General features: G+C 44.2%; 1 protein-coding gene across 1 annotated transcript in view; it reads left to right on the top strand.

The window, feature by feature from the left end:
- Positions 1 to 9,122: 9,122 nt before the first annotated feature.
- TAF4B (TATA-box binding protein associated factor 4b) overlaps positions 9,123 to 20,060 on the top strand; it is a 154,997-nt gene continuing 144,059 nt past the window's right edge. The window contains exon 1 of the mRNA XM_023207757.2: positions 9,123 to 9,956. Within this exon, the coding sequence (XP_023063525.1) occupies positions 9,614 to 9,956 (343 nt within the window). The 5' untranslated portion in view covers positions 9,123 to 9,613. The remainder of the gene's footprint in view (positions 9,957 to 20,060) is intronic.

Here is a 20,060-nt window from a genome sequence, read left to right as displayed (position 1 = left end):
TTTTTTTTTTTTTTTTTTTTTTTTTTTTTTTTTTGAGACGGAGTCTCACTCTGTGGCCCGGGCTGGAGTGCAGTGGCCGGATCTCAGCTCACTGTAAGCTCCACCTCCCGGGTTCACGCCATTCTCCTGCCTGAGCCTCCGGAGTAGCTGGGACTACAGGCGCCCGCCACCTCACTCGGCTAGTTTTTTGTATTTTTTAGTAGAGACGGGGTTTCACCGTGTTAGCCAGGATGGTCTCGATCTCCTGACATCGTGATCCGCCCATCTCGGCCTCCCAAAGTGCTGGGATTACAGGCTTGAGCCATCGCGCCCGGCCGGTAGTTATGTTCTTTAAAGGCACAACTAACACTGAATTAGCCAACACTGAACTGCTGCTCCTAGAGGAAACAGAGTTAAGCTCCTTCAAGCCTCTAGTCATGACATTTTTGACCACTGACCAATACCTGACCTTATTTCATGTGTTTCTGTTTAAAGACACTTTATTCAATATAGGTTGTTGATTCATTAACACTGAACTAAGTCAACAGCACTATAACTCATACTTGAAGAAGCTTCTCTAACGTGTGTGTTATCTCTCTGTAAGTGCAGCTTCTTTGCACTTAGGAACACTAAACAGCTCTTCAACACTTTGCCCGGGGGCCGTTTTATACAGCAAAATCACCAACAGAAAGCACACACACACACAAAAAATATGAAAAACATGGCACTAAGTAGACTACAAAAAAAAAAGGCACTTGTTTACAGTATAAGAGTGAAAATAAGAGGCAGAGTGTCACCTTTTTCAGTCTCAGCTGGAAATATGCGGATCAGGCAACTCAAATTTGTATTGCTCTGTGCGTATCTACAAAACATAGCAAAAGTGCTTTGACTGATGATTGATTTGGGGGTTATGAATAAATTTTAGCAAGTAGACAAATTCACAAATACAGAATCTACAAATAATTAGGACTGAAGGTGTGTGTGTTTGTGTGTGTGTATACACATACATACAGACACATATATATATACACATGGAAAGAGAGAGCAAGTGGTAAAACAAATCAAAATGTTAAGCGTTAGTGAACCTGGGTGAAGGATATATGAGAGTTGTAAATAGTATTTATTTTTTGTGAGACAAAAATATAAAGAAACTGGCACTAAATAGACTGCAAAAAAGGGCACTTGTTTGCAGGGTCTCACTTTGTCACCCAAGCTGGAGTGCAGTAGTACGATCAGGGCTCACTGTAGCGGATACCTCCTAGGCTCAAGTGATCCTTCCAACTCAGCCTCCTGAGTAGCTGGAGCTATAGGCACATGCCACCACATCCAGCTAATTTTTAAAATGTTTTGCTATGTTGCCCAGGCTGGTCTCAAACTCCTGGGTTCAAGCAATCCTCCCGCCTTAGCCTCTCAAAGTGCTGGGATTACAGTTGTGAGCCATTGTGCCTAGCTGCAAGTAGGACTTCTTGCAACTCTTCTCTAAATTTGAAATTATTTGAAATGAAAAGTTTAAAAATTCAATAAATTCATATTATTCCTCAGCTTAAAATACTTAAATTGCTTTCATGTGCACATCACACATCCTTTAAGATCCTGAAGAGTTCAGGCCCTTATCTGCCTCTCCAACATAATTCAGGCCACTGTCCCTCCAGCTTACTCTGACCAGTCTCAGAGGCTTTCTTTTAATTCCTGGAACACTTCCCTAGCTCCATATCTAAATTAGATCCTGTTTATTATTCTCTTCCAAAGCACAGCATTTATCACAATTTGTAATTATACATGCAAACAATTATGTATTCTTGTTTAATAAATGTTATGTATAAAATAATAATTATGAAGACATTTTAGAAATGGGGAATTATTTAGGTGACCTGATTTAAATGTTTAGGCATGGAAAATCATTTAGGTAAAGTTAAGTTCTACATTACAAACAAAATTATTCATACACTGCACATAGTAGCAAACATAAAATGGACAAGAATTAGAAATAATATGCAAATGCTTGATGTGATGGTTCATGCCTATAATCCTAGCACTTTCAGAGGCCTCAAACAGGAGGATTGCTTGAGGCCAGGAGTTCGAGACCAGCTTGGGCAACAAAGCAAGAGCCCCACTGTCTGTACAAAAATAATAAAAATGAATGAAGTACTATACAAAAATGAGAATTCAGGAATAATGATGGAATTATAAACAGATGAAAATTCGTAAGTTTTTTAGGCTGCTTTTAGTAAGAAAGAAAAATAATACCACTCAAAGACTGATTAATTACAATGTTAATGCTAAACAAATATTTTAAATAAAAATCTCTGGCCAGCCATGGTGGTTTGGCCCTGTAATCCCAACACTTTGGGAGGCCAAGGCAGGGGACTCATTTGAGGTCAGAAGTTTGAGACCAGCCTGGGTAACATGAGATACTGTGTCTACAAATCAAACCAAAAAATTAGGTGGATGTGGTGGTGTGAACCCTGTAGTCCCAGCTACTTGGGAGGCTGAGGTGGGTGATTGCTTGAACCCAGGATTTTGAGGGTGGAGTGAACTATCATGGCACTACTGTTCTCCAGCCTAAGAGACAGAGAAAGACTCAGCCTCTAAAAAATAAAATAAAATAAAATAAAATTTAAAAACTAGACTAGAGTATAGAATGCAGAAGGAGCAAGGCTGGTGGTGTGGAGGGAACCCAGTTAGAATAATTCAAGTGAGCATTCTTGGATATGAATTAAGAGAGTGGCAGTGGAAATGAGAGACTGATGGATTTCGGGGATATTACAGATTTGACTACGAGATTGACAGGATCTAATGACCGATTGAAGCAAGTGAAGAATGGGAAAAACTCAAGGTCAATCCTTTTTTTTTTTTTGAGACAGTCTCCCTCTGTCGCCCAGGCTGGAGTGCAGTGGTTCCATCTCCGATCACTGCAACCTCTGCCTCCTGCGTTCAAGCAATTCTCCCTGCCTCAGCCTTCCGAGTAGCTTGGGATTACAGGTGCCTGCCACCACGCCCCACTAAATTTTGTATATTTAGTAGAGCCAGGGTTTCGCCATGTTGGCCAGGCCGATCTCCAACTCTTGACCTCAGGTGATCCGCCCTCCTAGGCCTCCCAAAGTGCTGGGATTACAGGCGTGAGCCACCGCGCCTAACCTCAAGGTCAATTTTTTTTTTTTGAGATGGAGTTTTGCTCTGTCACCCAGACTGGAGTGTAGTGGCTCAGTCTCGGCTCAATGCAAGCTCTGCCTCCCGGGTTCGTGCCATTCTCCTGCCTCAGCCTCCTGAGTAGCTGGGATTGCAGGCGCCCGCCACCACGCCCGGCTAATTTTGGTCAATTCTTAATTTTACATTTTGGGTCACTGGAGGGAGGTTGATCTAGTTCACTGAAATAGGGACCATAGGAGAAAAAGCAGGTTTGAAGATGAGATACAGCCGGCTTTCTGTATCCTTGGGCTGCATATCTGCAGATTCAACCAAGTGCGGGTTGAAATCTGCATATATGGAGAGGCAACTGCTGACCGTTTAGGTTGAACTTGTGGGACACCCAGGTGAAGACACTAGGCAGTTGTTTGTATAGGTCTTGAGGCCAGGAGAGAAATCTGGGGTCAAAGATACAGGAAGTCAAAAACATATAGATAGAAATTAAGCCATGGAAGTAAATGTCATCACCCAAGAAAAATACAGACTGAGAAAAGAAAGCTGAAATATTTAAGCCCCTATTACTATATGAAGAATTGTAGGAGGCACCAGGGGTATACAGACAGGACAAAATTTCTGTCTCTGAGGTGTTAAAGCTTGGGAGTGGGATAGGAAAGGGTCAGATAAGTGCTTTTTGTCAGGTATCTACTAAGCATTCGGTTCTCTCTTCTCCTCCTCAAATTAACATGACACAGCCCACTAAACTATGGGAGAGGATAGGCAAGAAAAACTTGAATAACAATATAATGAGTGCTATGATAATGTGCTATGGGATGGGGAAGAGAGGCTTAGGTTATTGACTTTTGAAGCCAGATAGGAATTGGCCAGGTAGAACATGGGGAAGGTCTTTGAAGAAAAGTAAAATAATATATGCAAAGTCATGAAGTCAAGAGAGACCTTGGGATATTGGCAAAATTCCTGTACTTCCCTATGCTGCCATTACAAGGTGCCCACGGCTACATGGCAGAGTAGAATTGATTGGACAATTTAATAGGTGCCAGATCATAATGAACATTGTATGCCATGCTACTTGAGATTTTATCCTGTGGGTAACAGGTGGATGTTAAGAAGTGGTAGGTAGGAGAGTTGTAAAATTAGATTTTAGGAAGATTGTCCTAGAAACAGTGGGAGACATAGATTGGTTTGGAGGAAGGGAGAATGATCAGAAAGGAATTTACACAAGTTCCCATCACCACAAATATCCATCTACCAGTGTCTATGGCCAAGAACTCTGCCTTCCTTTCTCTTGCCATAGGTGAATGGTCTATGGCTCTTATCAAAGCTCAACCCCTCCACTTGTGCACCTAGATTAAAAAAAAATTTTTTTAGAGATGGGGGTCTCACTATGTTGCACCAGCTACAGTGCAGTTGCTAATCACAGGCAGGATTATAGTGCACTACAACCTCAAAGTCCTCAAGTGATCCTCTACCTCAGCTTCCCAAGGAGCTGGGACTACAGGTGCACATTTGTGCACTAGGTTTTATCCCTTTCTTTGCCTTCAAGGACATGGTTCCAACAATTCAAATATTCCTCTTTATTCCTCTATCAGCAGTTTTCCCTCCCTACTGGAACACTGCCATCAGCATACAAACATGTAGTTATTGCAAAGAAAATATCTTTCTTGATCTCATCTCTTCTCCCATGGCCCCATTTTTTTCTCCCTTACTTTGTATTATAACTTTACATTTCCATCTATTCGTTCATGCATGTGCTCTAAATAGGCTTTCATGCCCACATTCCACAGGACTACTCTTGTCAAGGTTACCAGTGACGCCCACATCGTGTTGCTCTATTGAACAGGCACTCCCTAGCCCTCATTTTATTTGACCTATCTGCTGCATTTGATACAGTCGATCACTCTCTTCTCTAAAGTTAACTTTTTTTTTTTTTTTTTTTTTTTTTTTTTGAGACAGAGTCTTACTCTGTTACAGGCTGGAGTGCAGTGGCACAATCTTGGCTCACTGAAACCTCTGCCTCCTGGGTTTAAGGGATTCCTGTGCCTCTGCCTCCCAAGTAGCTGGATCTACAGGCACGTGCCACCACACCAGGCTAATTTTTGTATTTTTTGTAAAGATGGGGTTTCGCCATGTTGCCCAGGCTCGTCTCAAACTCCTGGCCTTAAGTGACCCACCCGCCTCGGCCTCCCAAAGTGTTGGTATTACAGGCATGAGTCACTGTGCCCAGCCTGACTGATGTATTCTTTATTGCCAAGCTTGTAGTAAGCACTCAATAAATGTTACATAGATGAATGACTGAAGGTAGGTAGGGAGGAGAGGCTTTTGAAAATAATATAATTCAAGAAAATTGGTGTTATAATACAAAGTATAAAGTTCAGTGTTTGCAGAATCTTTTACAAAATAAATATTATTTTGGGGATTTTTGGCTCTTGGACAGTCTTATTACTTTTTCCACACTTAATGCGAAGTGAAAAGAAATGATTACTCACACTGAGAAAACAGCATGTCGTCTTAGGTTAAGACAGTATTTGTAATAAGCTTCTGCTTGGCCTAGCTTCAGCAAGCTACCATACTTGTCCAGGTTCATGAGATCCATTAAAGGTACTTACTTGGATGCTATGTTGAGGAGACTGGAGAGTATTTAGCTGTACTTACAGATTTCAATTCTCACTAAGAATATATATTTTAAGAAAAAGTTTGTCTTAATTTTTGATTATGCAAATAAGACACATTCACTGTAGGAAAATTTAAAAATGCAGAGAGACAAAAATTATCATTTAGAATGTCTCTAAATAGAAATATCTTCCATTAATAGTTTTGTGTGTAATCTAATTTTTTATGAGTATCTGTTGATTGGTTAATAATTTTTTTTTCTTTTTCTTATCTTTTCTTTTCTTTTCTTTTGAGATGGAGTCTTGCTCTGTCACCCAGGCTAGAGTGCAGCGGTGCCATCTCAGCTCACTGCAACCTCTGTCTCCCAGGTTCAAGCTATTCTCCTACCTCAGCCTCCCAAGTAGCTGGGATTACAAGCACGTACCACCACGCCCAGCTAATTTTTGTATTTTTGATAGAGACGGGGTTTCACCATGTTGGCCAGGCTGGTCTTGAACTCCTGGCCTCAAGCAGTCCTCCTGCTTGAGACCTCTCAAAGTGCTAGGATTAGAGGCAGGAACCACCACATCAGAAATTTGCATATTATAAACAATTATAAGAAGAATGCGAGGCTCATGCCTGTAATCCCAGCACTTTGGGAGGCTGAGGCAGGAGGATCACTTGAGTCCAAGAATTTGAAATCAGCCTTGGCAACATGTTGCCAAAATTACTTTTGCACCAACCTAATAGTTAGACCCTTGTCTTTGCAAAACAAACAAACAAACAAGCAAAATTAGCTAGGCATGGTGGCCTGTGGTCCCCAGCCACTTGGGAGGCTGTGGTGAAAGGAATTCTTGAGCCCAGGGGGTTGAAGCTGCAAGTGAGCCATGATGCCCTCATTGAACTACCCTGGGTGACAGAGACAGGGATACCCTGTTCTCCCTTACACAACCCCACACCCACCCCGCCCTGCCCTGCGAAACACACACACACACACACACACACACACACACACACACATGCCAGAGAGAGAGAGAGAGAGAGAAATGCATAAGGTTAACTTTATGAAAAAATATAGTTCCCCAACCAAGTCTCTTTGTAATTTGATGGTGGAGGTTAATTACCTATCTACACAAAATATGTGAGTTGAGGGTGGGGGTCTAGTGGAAATTTAGAAAGGGAGAGTCCTCAAAACAAACTTCGATCCTTCCATACCCAAGTATCTATTGAAACATACTATATGGAGGGGAAAAGAAATCAGGGATAATTTGCCCATTTAATGAAGAACATATCTAAGATTCAAATACACTACACTATTTTGCTTCACTGAAAATGTTACATAACTTCATTCAATTCATTACCTTAGCAAATATTTATTAAATGCCTTTTATGCTCAAGGCATTTTGCCAAGGGCACTGTGGGATACATGATTAATCAGACGTTTTTGGAGTAATGGAAAAAGATGTACTTTGGCATCATACTGACGAGTTTGAATTCCAGCTTCTTGGAAATATTACTCTTTTAACTGCAGTTTTTAAGTTTGTAAAATGAAGCAGTTAGAAAAAGGAAATGCATCTTTCACAGGAGGTGCTCAATAAATTGAGTTTTTCTCTCCCCAACTCCACTTTGAGGCATCTGCTAGAAGGTAAGTGATCAGGGAATTCACCATAGAAAGGGAGGGAGTGTGATTGATTTGGGTCATGAAATGGATTTAGACTGGACAAGAAGTGAGAGACAGTAAAGGCGGTAAGTGTGTGGACTTTACTAGATCTTGTGAGTAGATCTCATCTAAATGTGCCGGCACACGTTTACAGAGAGGTAGAAAAGCAGGAGCTGTAACTGTCAGGTTGCCTGCTATTTTAGTTCACTTGGGCTTCTATAATGAAATATAATAAACTGGGTAGCTTATAAAAAGAGAAGTTTATGTCCCATAATTCCAGAGTTTGGGAAGTTCAAGATCAAGGCAGATGCCGTATCTGATGAGAGTCTTACTTCCTAGACAGCAGTCTCTTTACTATAACCTCACATGCTGGAAGGGGAGAGGGATCTTTCTGAGGTTTCTTTAAAAAAAAATATTTATTTAATGTATTTAACTGACAAATAATAATTGTATGTATTTATGAGGTATCATGTGATGTTTTCATGTGTCATGAACTAATTACATCAAACTAACATATTCATCACCTTAACATGATTGGTCCTAAATGGAATCCCATTCATGAGGGCTCTGCCCTTATGATCTAACCACCTTTCAAAGGCCCCACCCTCTAATACTATCAACTTCAGCTTTAGCATTTTAACAGTCAGTTGAGGGTATAATCCCAACACTTTGGGAGGCCCAGGCACGAGTTCAGGAATTGGAGACCAGCCTGGACAACATAACAAGACCCCGTTTTTGCTAGGCACAGTGGCGCTCCCCTGTAGTTCCAGCTACTCGGGAGTCTGAGGTAGGAGAGTAGGAGGATCACTTGAGCCCAGGAGGTGGAGGCTGCAATGAGCCAATGGTGCCCCTGCACTCCAGCCTGGGTGACAGAGTTAGATCCTGTTTCCAAAACAAAACAAAAAACACAACAACATTCAGATCATAGCATCTGCTACTTGTAAATTTCCTTTCAGTGCAGTGTTGGTTCGTACAAACATACAATATTATGACTTTAGCTTGAAATTAAGGCATCTTCTCTGACTGCATTACAAAGAAGCAAGTTTTTTTCATATCGATTCAGTCAACACCTTTTATTTATCCAGATAATGTCTAGGATCGCACTTAATATCTAAGTGCTAGAATCTAATTATATAGGTATCAAAAGGCATTAAGTTTTGAAGACAGACATACAATTTTAATGTTTAGAGGTGACAGAGACATCTATAGCAGCACCAGAGAAGAAACGATTTTCCATTTTTTAAGCAGTTTAACTCTAAAATGTGAAAATAGGCACTTCTCACAGACTATAAAACTATACACCATTTTAATTTTTACAACGTCAATTCTAATTACTAATTTTAGCAACGCTTCAGTAACGCTTCAGTGTGAAGACACCAGAGAAAACCAGTGAAAATGCGTGATTGAATTCTTATTGCGTCACTCTTCTCGGAAATCAGTCCTCCCCATTTTCTCCTTAAAAAATAGAATCCTGGAGACAGTCTAGTCCTGGCTTTTCGAGGAACAAACAACGGGGGACACAGAGAAACACGGACGCCGCAGTTTTCCAAGTGCAGCTTGCCCCTCCCACGTGATTGGTTTCTGGCATCGCCCCTCCCTGCTGGCGATTCAGGGGAAGTTTCTAACGCTCCGTGGAGCCGTCCCCAGTGACGTCACGGGCGCGGCTCCGCTCCTTGACCAATCACGCGGCTGGATTCCGGGGAAGCCCGGGGCGGCGGCGGCGGCCTGGGCGCGTGCGCGAGGTCTCCGCGTGGCTATATAAACATGGCTGGCGTGGCCGCGCGGAGGGGCCGTGCCAAACGCGCGTAGGGGGCTATGGGCGCTCAGTGTTCGTAGTTTTGAAATTTCTGGCGGGGGAGCCGCTGCGCAGAGTTAGGCTCGAGGTGCGAGCTACAACCTTCCCGGAGCCGCACGTCCAGGCTCCCCAGCAGCGGGACCCGAGCGTGAGGCGCCGGGCTGAGGCAGCGCACGTGTGAACGCCGCTGAGGAAGCTGCGAGAGGTCGGGCGGGTGTCGCTCCGGGGGCAGCCCAGGCTCGCGCGGACGGGAGGAAGGTCCGGGACGCGCGTGTCCTGCCGGGCAGCCGGCGCCCGTCACTGATTTCGCTGCTGCGGCCCCCGCGCCTCTCCCCAGCGATGCTGTGGAGCCCGAACCGCACCGGAGTCGGCTGCCAAGCGCCAAGCCTCCCCTCACCTCTGCTCCTGGAACCGCAGCGCCGCAGCTGCTGCTGAGCCCCTGGGGGATGCCCGCCGGCCTCACCGAACCCGCCGGCGCCGCTTCCCCGGCTGGTGTGAGCGCCTCGGGGACCGTGACCATGGCCCCGGCCGGGGCGCTGCCGGTGCGGGTGGAGAGCACTCCTGTGGCCCTGGGCGCCGTGACTAAGGCTCCTGTCAGCGTCTGCGTGGAGCCCACGGCGTCCCAGCCCCTGCGGTCCCCCGTGGGGACCCTGGTGACCAAAGTGGCTCCGGTCAGCGCCCCTCCTAAACTCAGCAGCGGCCCTAGGCTGCCTGCTCCTCAGATAGTCGCCGTGAAAGCCCCCAACACCACGACGATCCAGTTTCCTGCTAATTTGCAGCTTCCTCCAGGTATGTTGATCACCCTTTCCAGCCTCGTCTGTCGGTCCAGCTGGCGGTGATGGGAAAAGTCGTAGCCCCAGATTGCTCCTAAAAAAACTCTGAGCCACGGGAATCTTAATCATCTTGACTTTACAGTTAACACATTGTTTTTGTGTCATTACTGCATGGTTTTTCTTTTCATATTTAAGGAAAGCATCTTTTCACCTAAGTCACACAGTAAAAAGCTATATCAAACTGATTTTCGGGGGAGGGCTTTCAGGCACTGACCCTTAGGTCGGGGAGATAATATAGCTACAGTGAATTTCCATATGGAGGAAGGCCCAGTTTATACCGTGGATTTCCATACGCTTAGATTATGATGTAGAAGTGCGTTGTACTTATTTTATTAATTATGAATGAATGAATGAACGAATGAGGTATGGTTTGGCTCTTTCGCCCAGTCTGGAGTGCAGTGACGCGATCACGGCTCACTGGAACCTCGAACCCCTGGGCCCAATCGATCCTCCCGCCTCGGCCTCCCAAAGTGCTGGGATTACAGGCGTGAGCCACCGGGCACGGCCTAACAGTGAAGTTCTTGTGTATTAAAACTGAGAGATTTTTAAATTTAACCAAGTCAGAATAGTTTTACTGCTTTCTAGTACCAAGTACGAATAATGCTGTTCCTGCACAATCTTTAAATATCTTATGATTCTAACTTTGAATTAGCAGAATCCCTGACTGGGAACACGTGCTACAGTTGACAAACAGATCAGAGTCAGGCAGTTGTTACAGTTGCAATTGAAGCCGTGTGTCAACGAATGCTACTGTTAATGAGTCTTTCACTACTTTCTATCCTAAGGCTTTTTACTCTGTTGGGCTGTATTTCATGATTTCTATAAAGGTTTTACTTTGTGTTAATTTACATATTGTAAATATGCTGAATGATATTGGGGTGTTCAGTCTTACTTTACTGAAAGTCTCTTGGAATTTGCTTTCTATTAATTTTGTTTAGCAGTTATTGGAACTCTGACCTGCAAAGATGTTTAAAAAAAAAAAAGGGGGGAAGCATTGATTCAAAAGATTCTATAACCCTTAATAAAATGGCAGAGGTCCTTTTTGTAAGTAATATTGTTGTTAGTCATACACGTTGTGAATACATTATGTTTTTCACTTTTTATGAAGTTGTATTTCAGTTTTATATGGTATACAAGGTATGTGAAACTGTTAAGGCAGTGTTACAGCAGTGTGCAGCACCTAATACATTATTTGGCAGTTCTAAATTGTTATTCTAAGTTGTTATTCTGCATATATGTTTATAAATTAGTTCTGAATGTGTTAGAATGAAATCACCCCCTAAACTGTAAATCCTATCTAGTCACTGAAGTTTATTTATAAATAGTCAAAAAAAAAAAAAAAAAAAAGTATTAAGAAAGAACTGTCCGAAAGGCTAAGGCACAAGAATTGCTTGAACCCGGGAGGTGGAGGTTGCAGTAAGCCAAGATATCTTGCCAGTGCACTCCAGCCTGGGCAACAGAGCGAAACTCTGTCCCTCCCCATCCCTTCCCAACCCCCAAAAGAAAGAACTGTCAAGAGTGAAAACTTGCTGGTAAGGGAGAGTGAATCACTTACTGGAGGATTGGGGCCTTACCATGCTAAGCACTTTTAACAAATTATTTATTTTCTTTTATTTGTTGGTTGTAATAGGTAGCAAATAAGGAAAGAGGTATCTAAGAGTAAATAATTTGTCCAATGCCAGGCAACCCATAGGTGTCAGGGGGAGTTTTAGCTCAGGTCTGTTTTACTCTATCCTTTCCACAACTGTATGCTTATTTTTTTACTTGTATGTGTATGGTATGCCTCATTGAGTGTCAGTAATGAAAGGTGATTCAGAGAACTTTAGATTCCAGTCTTTCATTTTATATACCAAGGAACCAAAACTGAAACTTGGCAGAGTTAAATAGTAGCAAACCTGGACCGTAGTCTAATTATGTTCCTAGCACTGTATTAAAACATTGCATGCTGTTTACCTCTGAGAAACCCCTACAAAAGAGAGAAAGAAGATAATTTGTCTTTAGGAATTGGTCGTTATAGAGGAAGTGGGGTTTTGCTTTTGGGAGTTTCTGCTGACGTGTGGCAGAAGGGTGTACTAATTACATCTGTGCTCTTATTGGGCAGAATAAGATAAACAATAATTGAAGAATGAAATGGAAAGACTGATTAAAGTAACTTTTAAAAACATTATGAATCTTGTACTATTTCTTTTCTTTCTTTCTTTTTTTTTTTTCCCTGAGACGGAGTGTCACTCTGTTGCCCAGGCTGGAGTGCAGTCGCATGATCTAGGCTCACTGCAACCTCTGCCTCCCAGGTTCGGGTGATTCTCCCGTCTCAGCCTCTTGAGTAGCTGGGATTACAGGCACACACCACCAGGCTCGGCTAATTTCTATATTTTTAGTAGAGATGGGGTTATACCATGTTGGCCAGGCTGGTCTCGAACTCCTGACCTCAAGTGATCTGCCGGCTTCGGCCTCTCAAAGTATTGGGATTATAGGCGTGAGCCACTGCGCCGGCCTGAATCTCCTACTATTGCTTTTGCATACCAAGAATTAGCACTTGATTACACAAGGGTGCTTATATATGTCAGTTCCTCATTTTCCAAGATAATGAATACTTTAAGTATTTGATTCTCTTTACTTCAGAGTTTCATCTATGAACAGAACTGGTTTGAAAAATATATATATATGCACCACAGGTTTTTCTAGGGAGCAGGAACTGGAAATAAAAAGTATGCACAAGAGGGTGTTTGAGGAAATATTAATAAAAGGTTTTCAATAATTTCTTCAGTCTTCTCTTTTGTGAACATGTGGGGTTTTAGGCTCAACTGTGGTTCTTTCTCTTCTTGATATTCTTCATCTTGTCTATCACCTGTTTGAGAATGATAAGCAAGGACTTGATTCCTTCTTTTAGGTCATCAACTGGGATAAATTCTGCATGATAGTTGTACTGTACAAAGGTGTGAAAGTTACTTATGAAGCACTGAGGTCCCTTTTCATCAGCCTGTCTTCATTCTGAGACAGGGCATAGAATTTGCATCTCCTTTCCCAACTGAGTGATCTAGTTCTTGGATAAGTTGTTTCCACTCTGTCTTTATCAAAGGGATACAGTGTACATGATCACCACCTCCACAGTTGTCACAGTGCTGCTGGGCTTCATGAAATGAGGGGTATTCTTTTCAGTGTTCACACACCATCCACTGGTTGATTTTTAGACTGTAGAGTCAGCGTAAAGTGATAGTGGCCATGGTGTTATTCTGTCGGTAGTCAGCCCTCAGGAGAAGGTGCTGGTGCTCCTCTCCTATGGCTCTTCCTCAAGGCGAGGTTAGGTTCTGTTTCGTGTTTCCCTTTGGGTGCCATGCTTTCACCCTCATAGTACTCCCACACTTTGTTTTCTTTTTGATTACAAGGTCCACAGAAGCAGGGACTCTCTGTTGCTGTTATTCTCAGGGCCTAGTAAGTTGCACACAGAGAAGGCACTTAAGTATTTGAATGTAGGCATATATGGAGAGAGTAGGGGGCAATAGGGCTGTAGCCCCTAAGGGATTCTGAGGGCCATCACACACATCCGTGTGTTGAGTTTTGATTTCTTTGCTTATTCTACTTACAAAAGCAGTATATATTCATGTGAAAATCACTGAAATGTAATTTCCACTTCAAAGTATTATAATTAACAAACTTGTGATGTGTTTTTTTGCCTTTTTTTTTTTGACGGAGTTTCGCTCTTGTTGCCCAGGCTGGAGTGCAATGGTGTGATTTGGCTCACCACAACCTCTGCCTCCCGGGTTCAAGCGATTCTCCTGCCTCAGCCTCCCTTGTACCTGGGATTACAGGCATGCGCTACCACGCTTGGCTAATTTTTGTTGTATTTTTAGTAAAGATGAGGTTTCTCCATGTTGGTCAGGCTGGTCTTGAACTCCTGACCTCAGGTTATCTGCCTGCCTTGACCTCCCAAAATGCTGGGATTACAGGTGTGAGCTGCCCAGCCACTTGTTTTTTTTGGAGACAGAGTCTCACTCTGTTGCCCAGGTTGGAGTGCAGTGGTACGATCTCAGCTCACTGCAACCTCTGCCTCCCAGGTTCAAGCAATTCTCATGTCTCAGCTGCCAAGTAGCTGGGATTACAGGTGTGTGCCACCACACCAGGCTAATTTTTTTCTTTTTAGTAGAGACAGGATTTTGCTACGTTGGCCAGGCTGATCTTTGAATTTCTGGCCTCAAGTGATGTGCTGATCTCAGCTTCCCAAAGTGCTGAGATTACAGGCATGAGCCCCAGCGCCCAGCCTATTGTGTCTTTTAAGTGTTAGTGTGTCTGGAGTTGGTTCCTTCTGGTGGGTTTGTGATCTCCCTGACTTCAAGAATGAAGCCATGACCTTCGTGGTGAGTGTTACAGCTCTTACAGATGGCACAGATGCAAAGAGTGAGCGGTAGCAAGGTTTATTTTGAAGAGCGAAAGAACAAACCTTCCACAGCGTGGAAGGGGACCTGAGTGGGTTGCTGCTGCTGGCTGGGGTGGCCAGCTTTTATTCCCTTATTGGCCCCTCCCATGTTCTGTTTCTTTCCTATCAGAGTGCCCTTTTTTCAGTTCTCCCTGTGATTGGCTACTTCTAGGATCCTGCTGATTGGTGCATTTTGCATTTTACAGAGTGCTGATTGGTGCCTTTTACAGAACTATGATTGGTGCATTTTACAGAGCGCTGATTGGTGCATTTTACAATCCTCTTGCTAGCTACAGAGCGCTGATTGGTGTGTTTTTACGGAGCACTGATTGGTGCATTTTACAATCCTCTTGTGAGACAGAAAAGTTCTCCAAGTCCACACTTGACCTAGGAAGTCCAGCAGGCCTCACCTCTCAATCCCCCCTCTAAATAGGACACCCCAACTGCTGTTGGGAATTGGGCAGTGACCGCTCTAGTTACCTCCTGCTGGATAGGGGTGAAAAAGGGGCCCTGCAGTTGTAGTGTCCTCCAGAGGTGAACTCTCTAGGCCAGTGGGTTGGTCCAGGGGTTCTCAGTAGAAGTTGTGAGTTGAGCTCATTTGGGGTTCCATTTGTAAGACCATCTGTAGCTTGATGACCTCGATCCTGGAGGAAACAAATTGACAAGGAGGTTAAAAACACAGGTCCCGAAGGCGAGTAATAGCAAGATGGCTGTCACAGGACCTAGAAAGGGGAGAAGCCATGTCGTCCAACTCCAGAGTTTGGGACGAGTTTGAAAGGCATTGTTTGATTTCAGAAGCCTTTTCCTGTAAATGCTTGGTGGCATCTCATACTGGTTAGTATGAAAGCAACACTTCCCCTAAGAAGGTGCAAAGTCCTCATTTCTCAGTAATGAGGAGGTCTAGGCCTCAGTGGTTTTGGAGAGTCACTGCTGCCAGAGTCTATTTGGGATTGTAGAGTAAGGATAGATTTTGTTATTTTTTGCAAACTGTCCTTTGAGAGTGTGTGGTAGGAGGATAATGAAGTAGATAAACTGGCTATTCTGGTTCCTGTAGCGGTGGCCATTCCTAACCCTATAAGTAGCGGTATTAGTTGTATGGCCCTGCGCTGACAGACTTGAATTTTGAGGGGCACTGATAGGGTCTGATTTTCTGGGGCAATGTCAATGTTGGGACTTAGGAAGACTAAGCTGCAGATGCCTGTCTAGTTGGTGGGGAGGCAGATATAGGTTGAAGATCCACATAAGAATAATTTGGCTTGGCTGGGTAGACAGAACTGGTTGTGTATGTTAAAAAGGTGTATGAATTTGTTGTTTTCATTTTCCCATACTCCTAAAGTACTTGCCAAGGTAGCTCCGGCGAGTGGCTGGAAAGGGGTGTTGGGAGCAAACTGAGTGGCTCCCTGTGTTCTATTTTCCCACCGGAGAAAAAACTATTTTGTATCTACTAGGAAGCATTCAAGAGAGTAATTGAAAGAGGAGATGAGAAGGCATTCAGTAGTGGTGGGGGCGCTGCTGCAGGGGGTCCAGACGTGAATGGTCATGCAGGGAGTATGTTTGCCATTACCAAACCTGAACTGTTTGTTAAGCAGGGAGGAAGTGATGATTTTGGGAGGCCCTGAGAAGCAGACAAACCATCAGAATGGAGCTGTTTGGGTGACTTGGAAGTTGCTATGATCAGTTGGGGCTTGAAGTTGTAGGGTGTAATTACACTCATGGGATAGTAGGTGCCCCAGGGCCAGGCCTGATAACAGGTTGCGCTAGATGCGTAAAGGGGCTTGGAAAGTTAAGATGGTATTTGTGATTACAGGGCCGTGTATGGGCTTTTAATTGCTCGTGTGAATTATTTCATGAATTAGGACTTAAACCACTTCCTCAGCCTTCTCTGTCTTGCAGGGGAAGGCTTCTGTCCAATTTCTAAAGGTATCAGCACAGACCAACAAGTATTGAAATCCCCTTGTGTCCAATTTCTAAAGGTATCAGCACAGACCAACAAGTATTGAAATCCCCTTGACTTAGGCATATGGGTGAAGTCTGACTGCCAGTCTCTCCAGAATAGTGCCCTATTCTTTGTTCCCCCAGAGGGGCCCTGTGATGGACCAAGGGATCATTCCTTTGGCACACCTCACAGACTTTGACTACTTGCTGGATGGTCTGGAGGAGATTTGGCCCTGTAAATAGGGATTTGGCCATTTGATGAGTGTTCTCAATACCTGTATGAAAAGTTTGGTGGAGGGTCTTAAGTATTTTCCACTGGCTGGCTTTGGGTATGAGTACCTTTCCCCCTTCTGTCGTTAACCACCCCAAGGGGAGAAAACTATGCCCTGGTGAAAGTCCCCGTTCTGTTTCAGTCGGAGAATACTGGGGCTTAATCTGTTGGAGAGGGTTGTTCCATACCAAGGGTCCTTCCATAGGTATCCCTAACGGGAGGTTCTGCCTGGCAGCAGTTTTGGCCTCAGCATCTGCCCGACGGTTTCCTTCTGCCTTTTTTCTTTCCCCTTTTTGATGGCTTCGGCAGTGTGAGACTGCATCTCCCTGGGTTTTTGCGCTGCGTGCAGTAACTTCATGATTTCCTTGTGGTATTTAATGGGGGTTCCCCCAGAGGTTAGGAACTCCCTTTCTTTCCATATTGCAGCATGGGCATGTAGGATTAGATAAGCATACTTGCCATCTGTATACACATTTCTTCTTTTTTCCTTTCCCAGTTCTAAGGCTCGGGTAAGTGCCACTAGTTCTGCTAACTGGGTGCTGGTCCCCTGGGGAAGAGGCTTACTTTCAAGTACTGTTACATCACTAACTGTGGCATAACCTACCCTTCGTATCCCATTCTCCACAAATGGACTTCGTCGATATGTAGGTTAAGGTCAGGATTAGCTAAGGGGACTTCAAAGAGATCCTCTCGGGCAGCATAGGTCTGGGCCACAATTTGTTGGCAGTCATGCTCGATTGGTTCTCCATCCTCTAGGAGAAAAGTAGCAGGGTTGAGGGCTGCACACATACATATTTGAAGCACTGGTCCCTTAAGGAGTAGCGCCTGATATCTAAGCGGGTGGTTGTCTGATAGCCATAAACTTCCTTTGGCACCTAGTAAGCCATTTACATCATGAGTAGTCCAGACAGTGAGATCCTTTCCTTGTATTATTTTGATAGCCTCTGATACTAAGATGGTCACCACCGCAACTACCTGTAAACAGTGAGGCCAGTCTTTTAGTACTACATCAATTTCCATACTTAGGTGTGCCACTGGTTGTGAGATTGTCCCACGAGTTTGAGTAAGCTCTCCAAGAGCTATTCCCACTCTCTGTGGCATATAAAGAGCAGCTTTGTCCTGTGGGAAGAGTTAAGGCTGGGGCTTGTTCTAGGGCCTGCTTTAAGGTTTTGAAGGCTATTTTTGCCTCTGGTTCCCATTCTACTAGATACAGTATTTGCCCTCTGGGTCTCCTTGATTAGTGTATGGAGTGGCCTGGCCATCTCGCTGTAGCCGGGGATCCGTAGTTGGCAAAAGCTGGTGATCCCACGGAACCGCTGCAACTGTTTTAATGTCCTAGGGCAAGGATAAGCCAGTATAGGTTGTATTCGTTCCTTGCTGAGGGCCCTGGTTGCTCTGCCTAAGATTAGGCTTAGATATTTTACTTGTTGTAGGCAGAGCTGGGCCTTCAATTTAGACGCCTTGTACCCTTGCTTAGCTAGAAAGTTCAAGAGATCTAGAGTAGCCTGCTGGCATGAGGTTTCTGAACTGGTAGCCAAAAGTAAATCATCCACATACTGAAGGACTAGAGTGCCTGGACTTGAGAAGTGGCCTAGATCTTGTGCCAGTGCCTAACCAAACAGATGAGGGGTATCCCTAAACCGTTGAGGCAAGACTGTCCACGTAAGTTGGGATGTATGGTCTGTGGGATCCTCAAAGGCAAAGAGAAACTGGGAGTCAGAGTGCAGGGGAATGCAGAAGAAGGCATCCTTGAGGTCCAGAACAGTGAACCATTCTGCTTCCTCTGGTATTTGAGAGAGCAGAGTATAGGGGTACAGAGTACAATTGGATATAGAGGAATTACTGTCTCATTGATGAGTCTAAGATCGTGCACTAGTCTTCACTGACCGTTTGGTTTTTGTACTCCTAGAATTGTGGTGTTGCAGGGACTGCTGCATTTTCTTACTAAGCTTTGAGCTTTTAAATGTCTAACAATATCCTGTAATCCTTTATGAGCTTCAGGCCTTAAGGGATATTGCCTTTGATAAGGAAAAGTGGTGGGATCTTTTAGCCTGATTTGGACTGGGTGGGCATTTTTTGTCCTTCAAATTGTCCTTCCAATGCCCAGATTTCAGGGTTGATTCCCTCCTCAAGTAGGGGACAACAAATGGGTAACTTGTTTCCCATATTCATGCAGATAATAACTCCAGCTTTGGCTAATATGTCCCTCCCTAATAAGGGTGTGGGACTTTCAGGCATAACAAGAAAGGCGTGTGAAAAGAGCAAAATCTCCCAATTACAACTGAGGAGGTGGGAGAAATACCTGGTTACAGGCTCTCCCAGGATTCCTCAGATGGTAACGGACCTTGAGGTTGGCTGCCTGGGGCAGGAGATTAACACTGAGAAGGCTGCGCTGGTGTCCAGGAGGAAGTCAGTTTCCTGGCCCTTGATGGTTAAATTTACCGGGGCTCAGTGAGGTTGATGATGTGAGCTGGTGCTTGCCCTGAGCACCCTCAGTCCTGTTGTTGGATCATCTGGTTGGGGGCTCCTGTCTCAGAGAACCTTTGTTTTCTAGGGCAGTGTGCCTTCTAGGGATTGCCTTGGCATAGTGGACATGGGTGAGGGGGCAGCTTGTTTCTCGTTGGACAATGTTTTTTACAGTGTCCTTGCAAACCATCCTGATAACAAGCCCTACCGGGTGATTGCCCTGCTCCATTTTCTGTCCTCTGTGAACCATCAAGGTTTGTTTGTCTGAGGGCCATGAGTAAGGCTGCGGCCTTTCTCTTATCTCGCTTTTCCTTTTCGTCCTGTTCCTCTTGGTCCCTATTATAGAACACTGAGGTTGCTAGGTTTAATAATGCCTCCAGATTTTGTTCAGGGCCCAGGGCTCACTTTTGGAGCTTTCTGCTGATATCTGCAGCTGATTGCATAATAAACTTACCTTTGAGGATGAATTAACCCTCGAGGGAGCTGGGTGACAGGGGAGTATATTTTCTTAAGGCCTCCCATAGCTACTTTAGGAAGGCAGTAAGATTTTCTTCCTTTCCCTGAATTATGGTGGACATCATTGAATAATTCATGGGCTTTTTCCTAATTCTCCTTAGTCCTTCTAGAGCACGGGTCAACAGATGTTTGTGATTCCAGTCCTCATGATCTGAGTCTAGGTCCCAGTGGGGATCCATACTGGGGATGGCTTGCTGACCGGTAGGGAATTTGTCCCTTTCTTTGGCTGTCATTCTGTCATTTACTTGACTAAGAGACCAGGTATCTCCAGACTCTCGGGCTGCAGCTAAAGCCACATTCTTCTCATTAAAGGCCAGGGTTTGATCTAACAATAGCATGACATCTCTCCAAGTGAGGTTGAAGGTTTGCTCTAGACCCTGTAGGACATCTATATACCTATCAGGATTATCTGAAAACTTCCCCAGGTCTACCTTGATCTACTTTAAATCAGAGAGGGA

This window comes from Piliocolobus tephrosceles, chromosome 18 (genome assembly GCF_002776525.5).
Source record: "Piliocolobus tephrosceles isolate RC106 chromosome 18, ASM277652v3, whole genome shotgun sequence".
Lineage (NCBI taxonomy): Eukaryota > Metazoa > Chordata > Mammalia > Primates > Cercopithecidae > Piliocolobus > Piliocolobus tephrosceles.
This window is presented reverse-complemented; position numbering and strand designations above follow the sequence as displayed.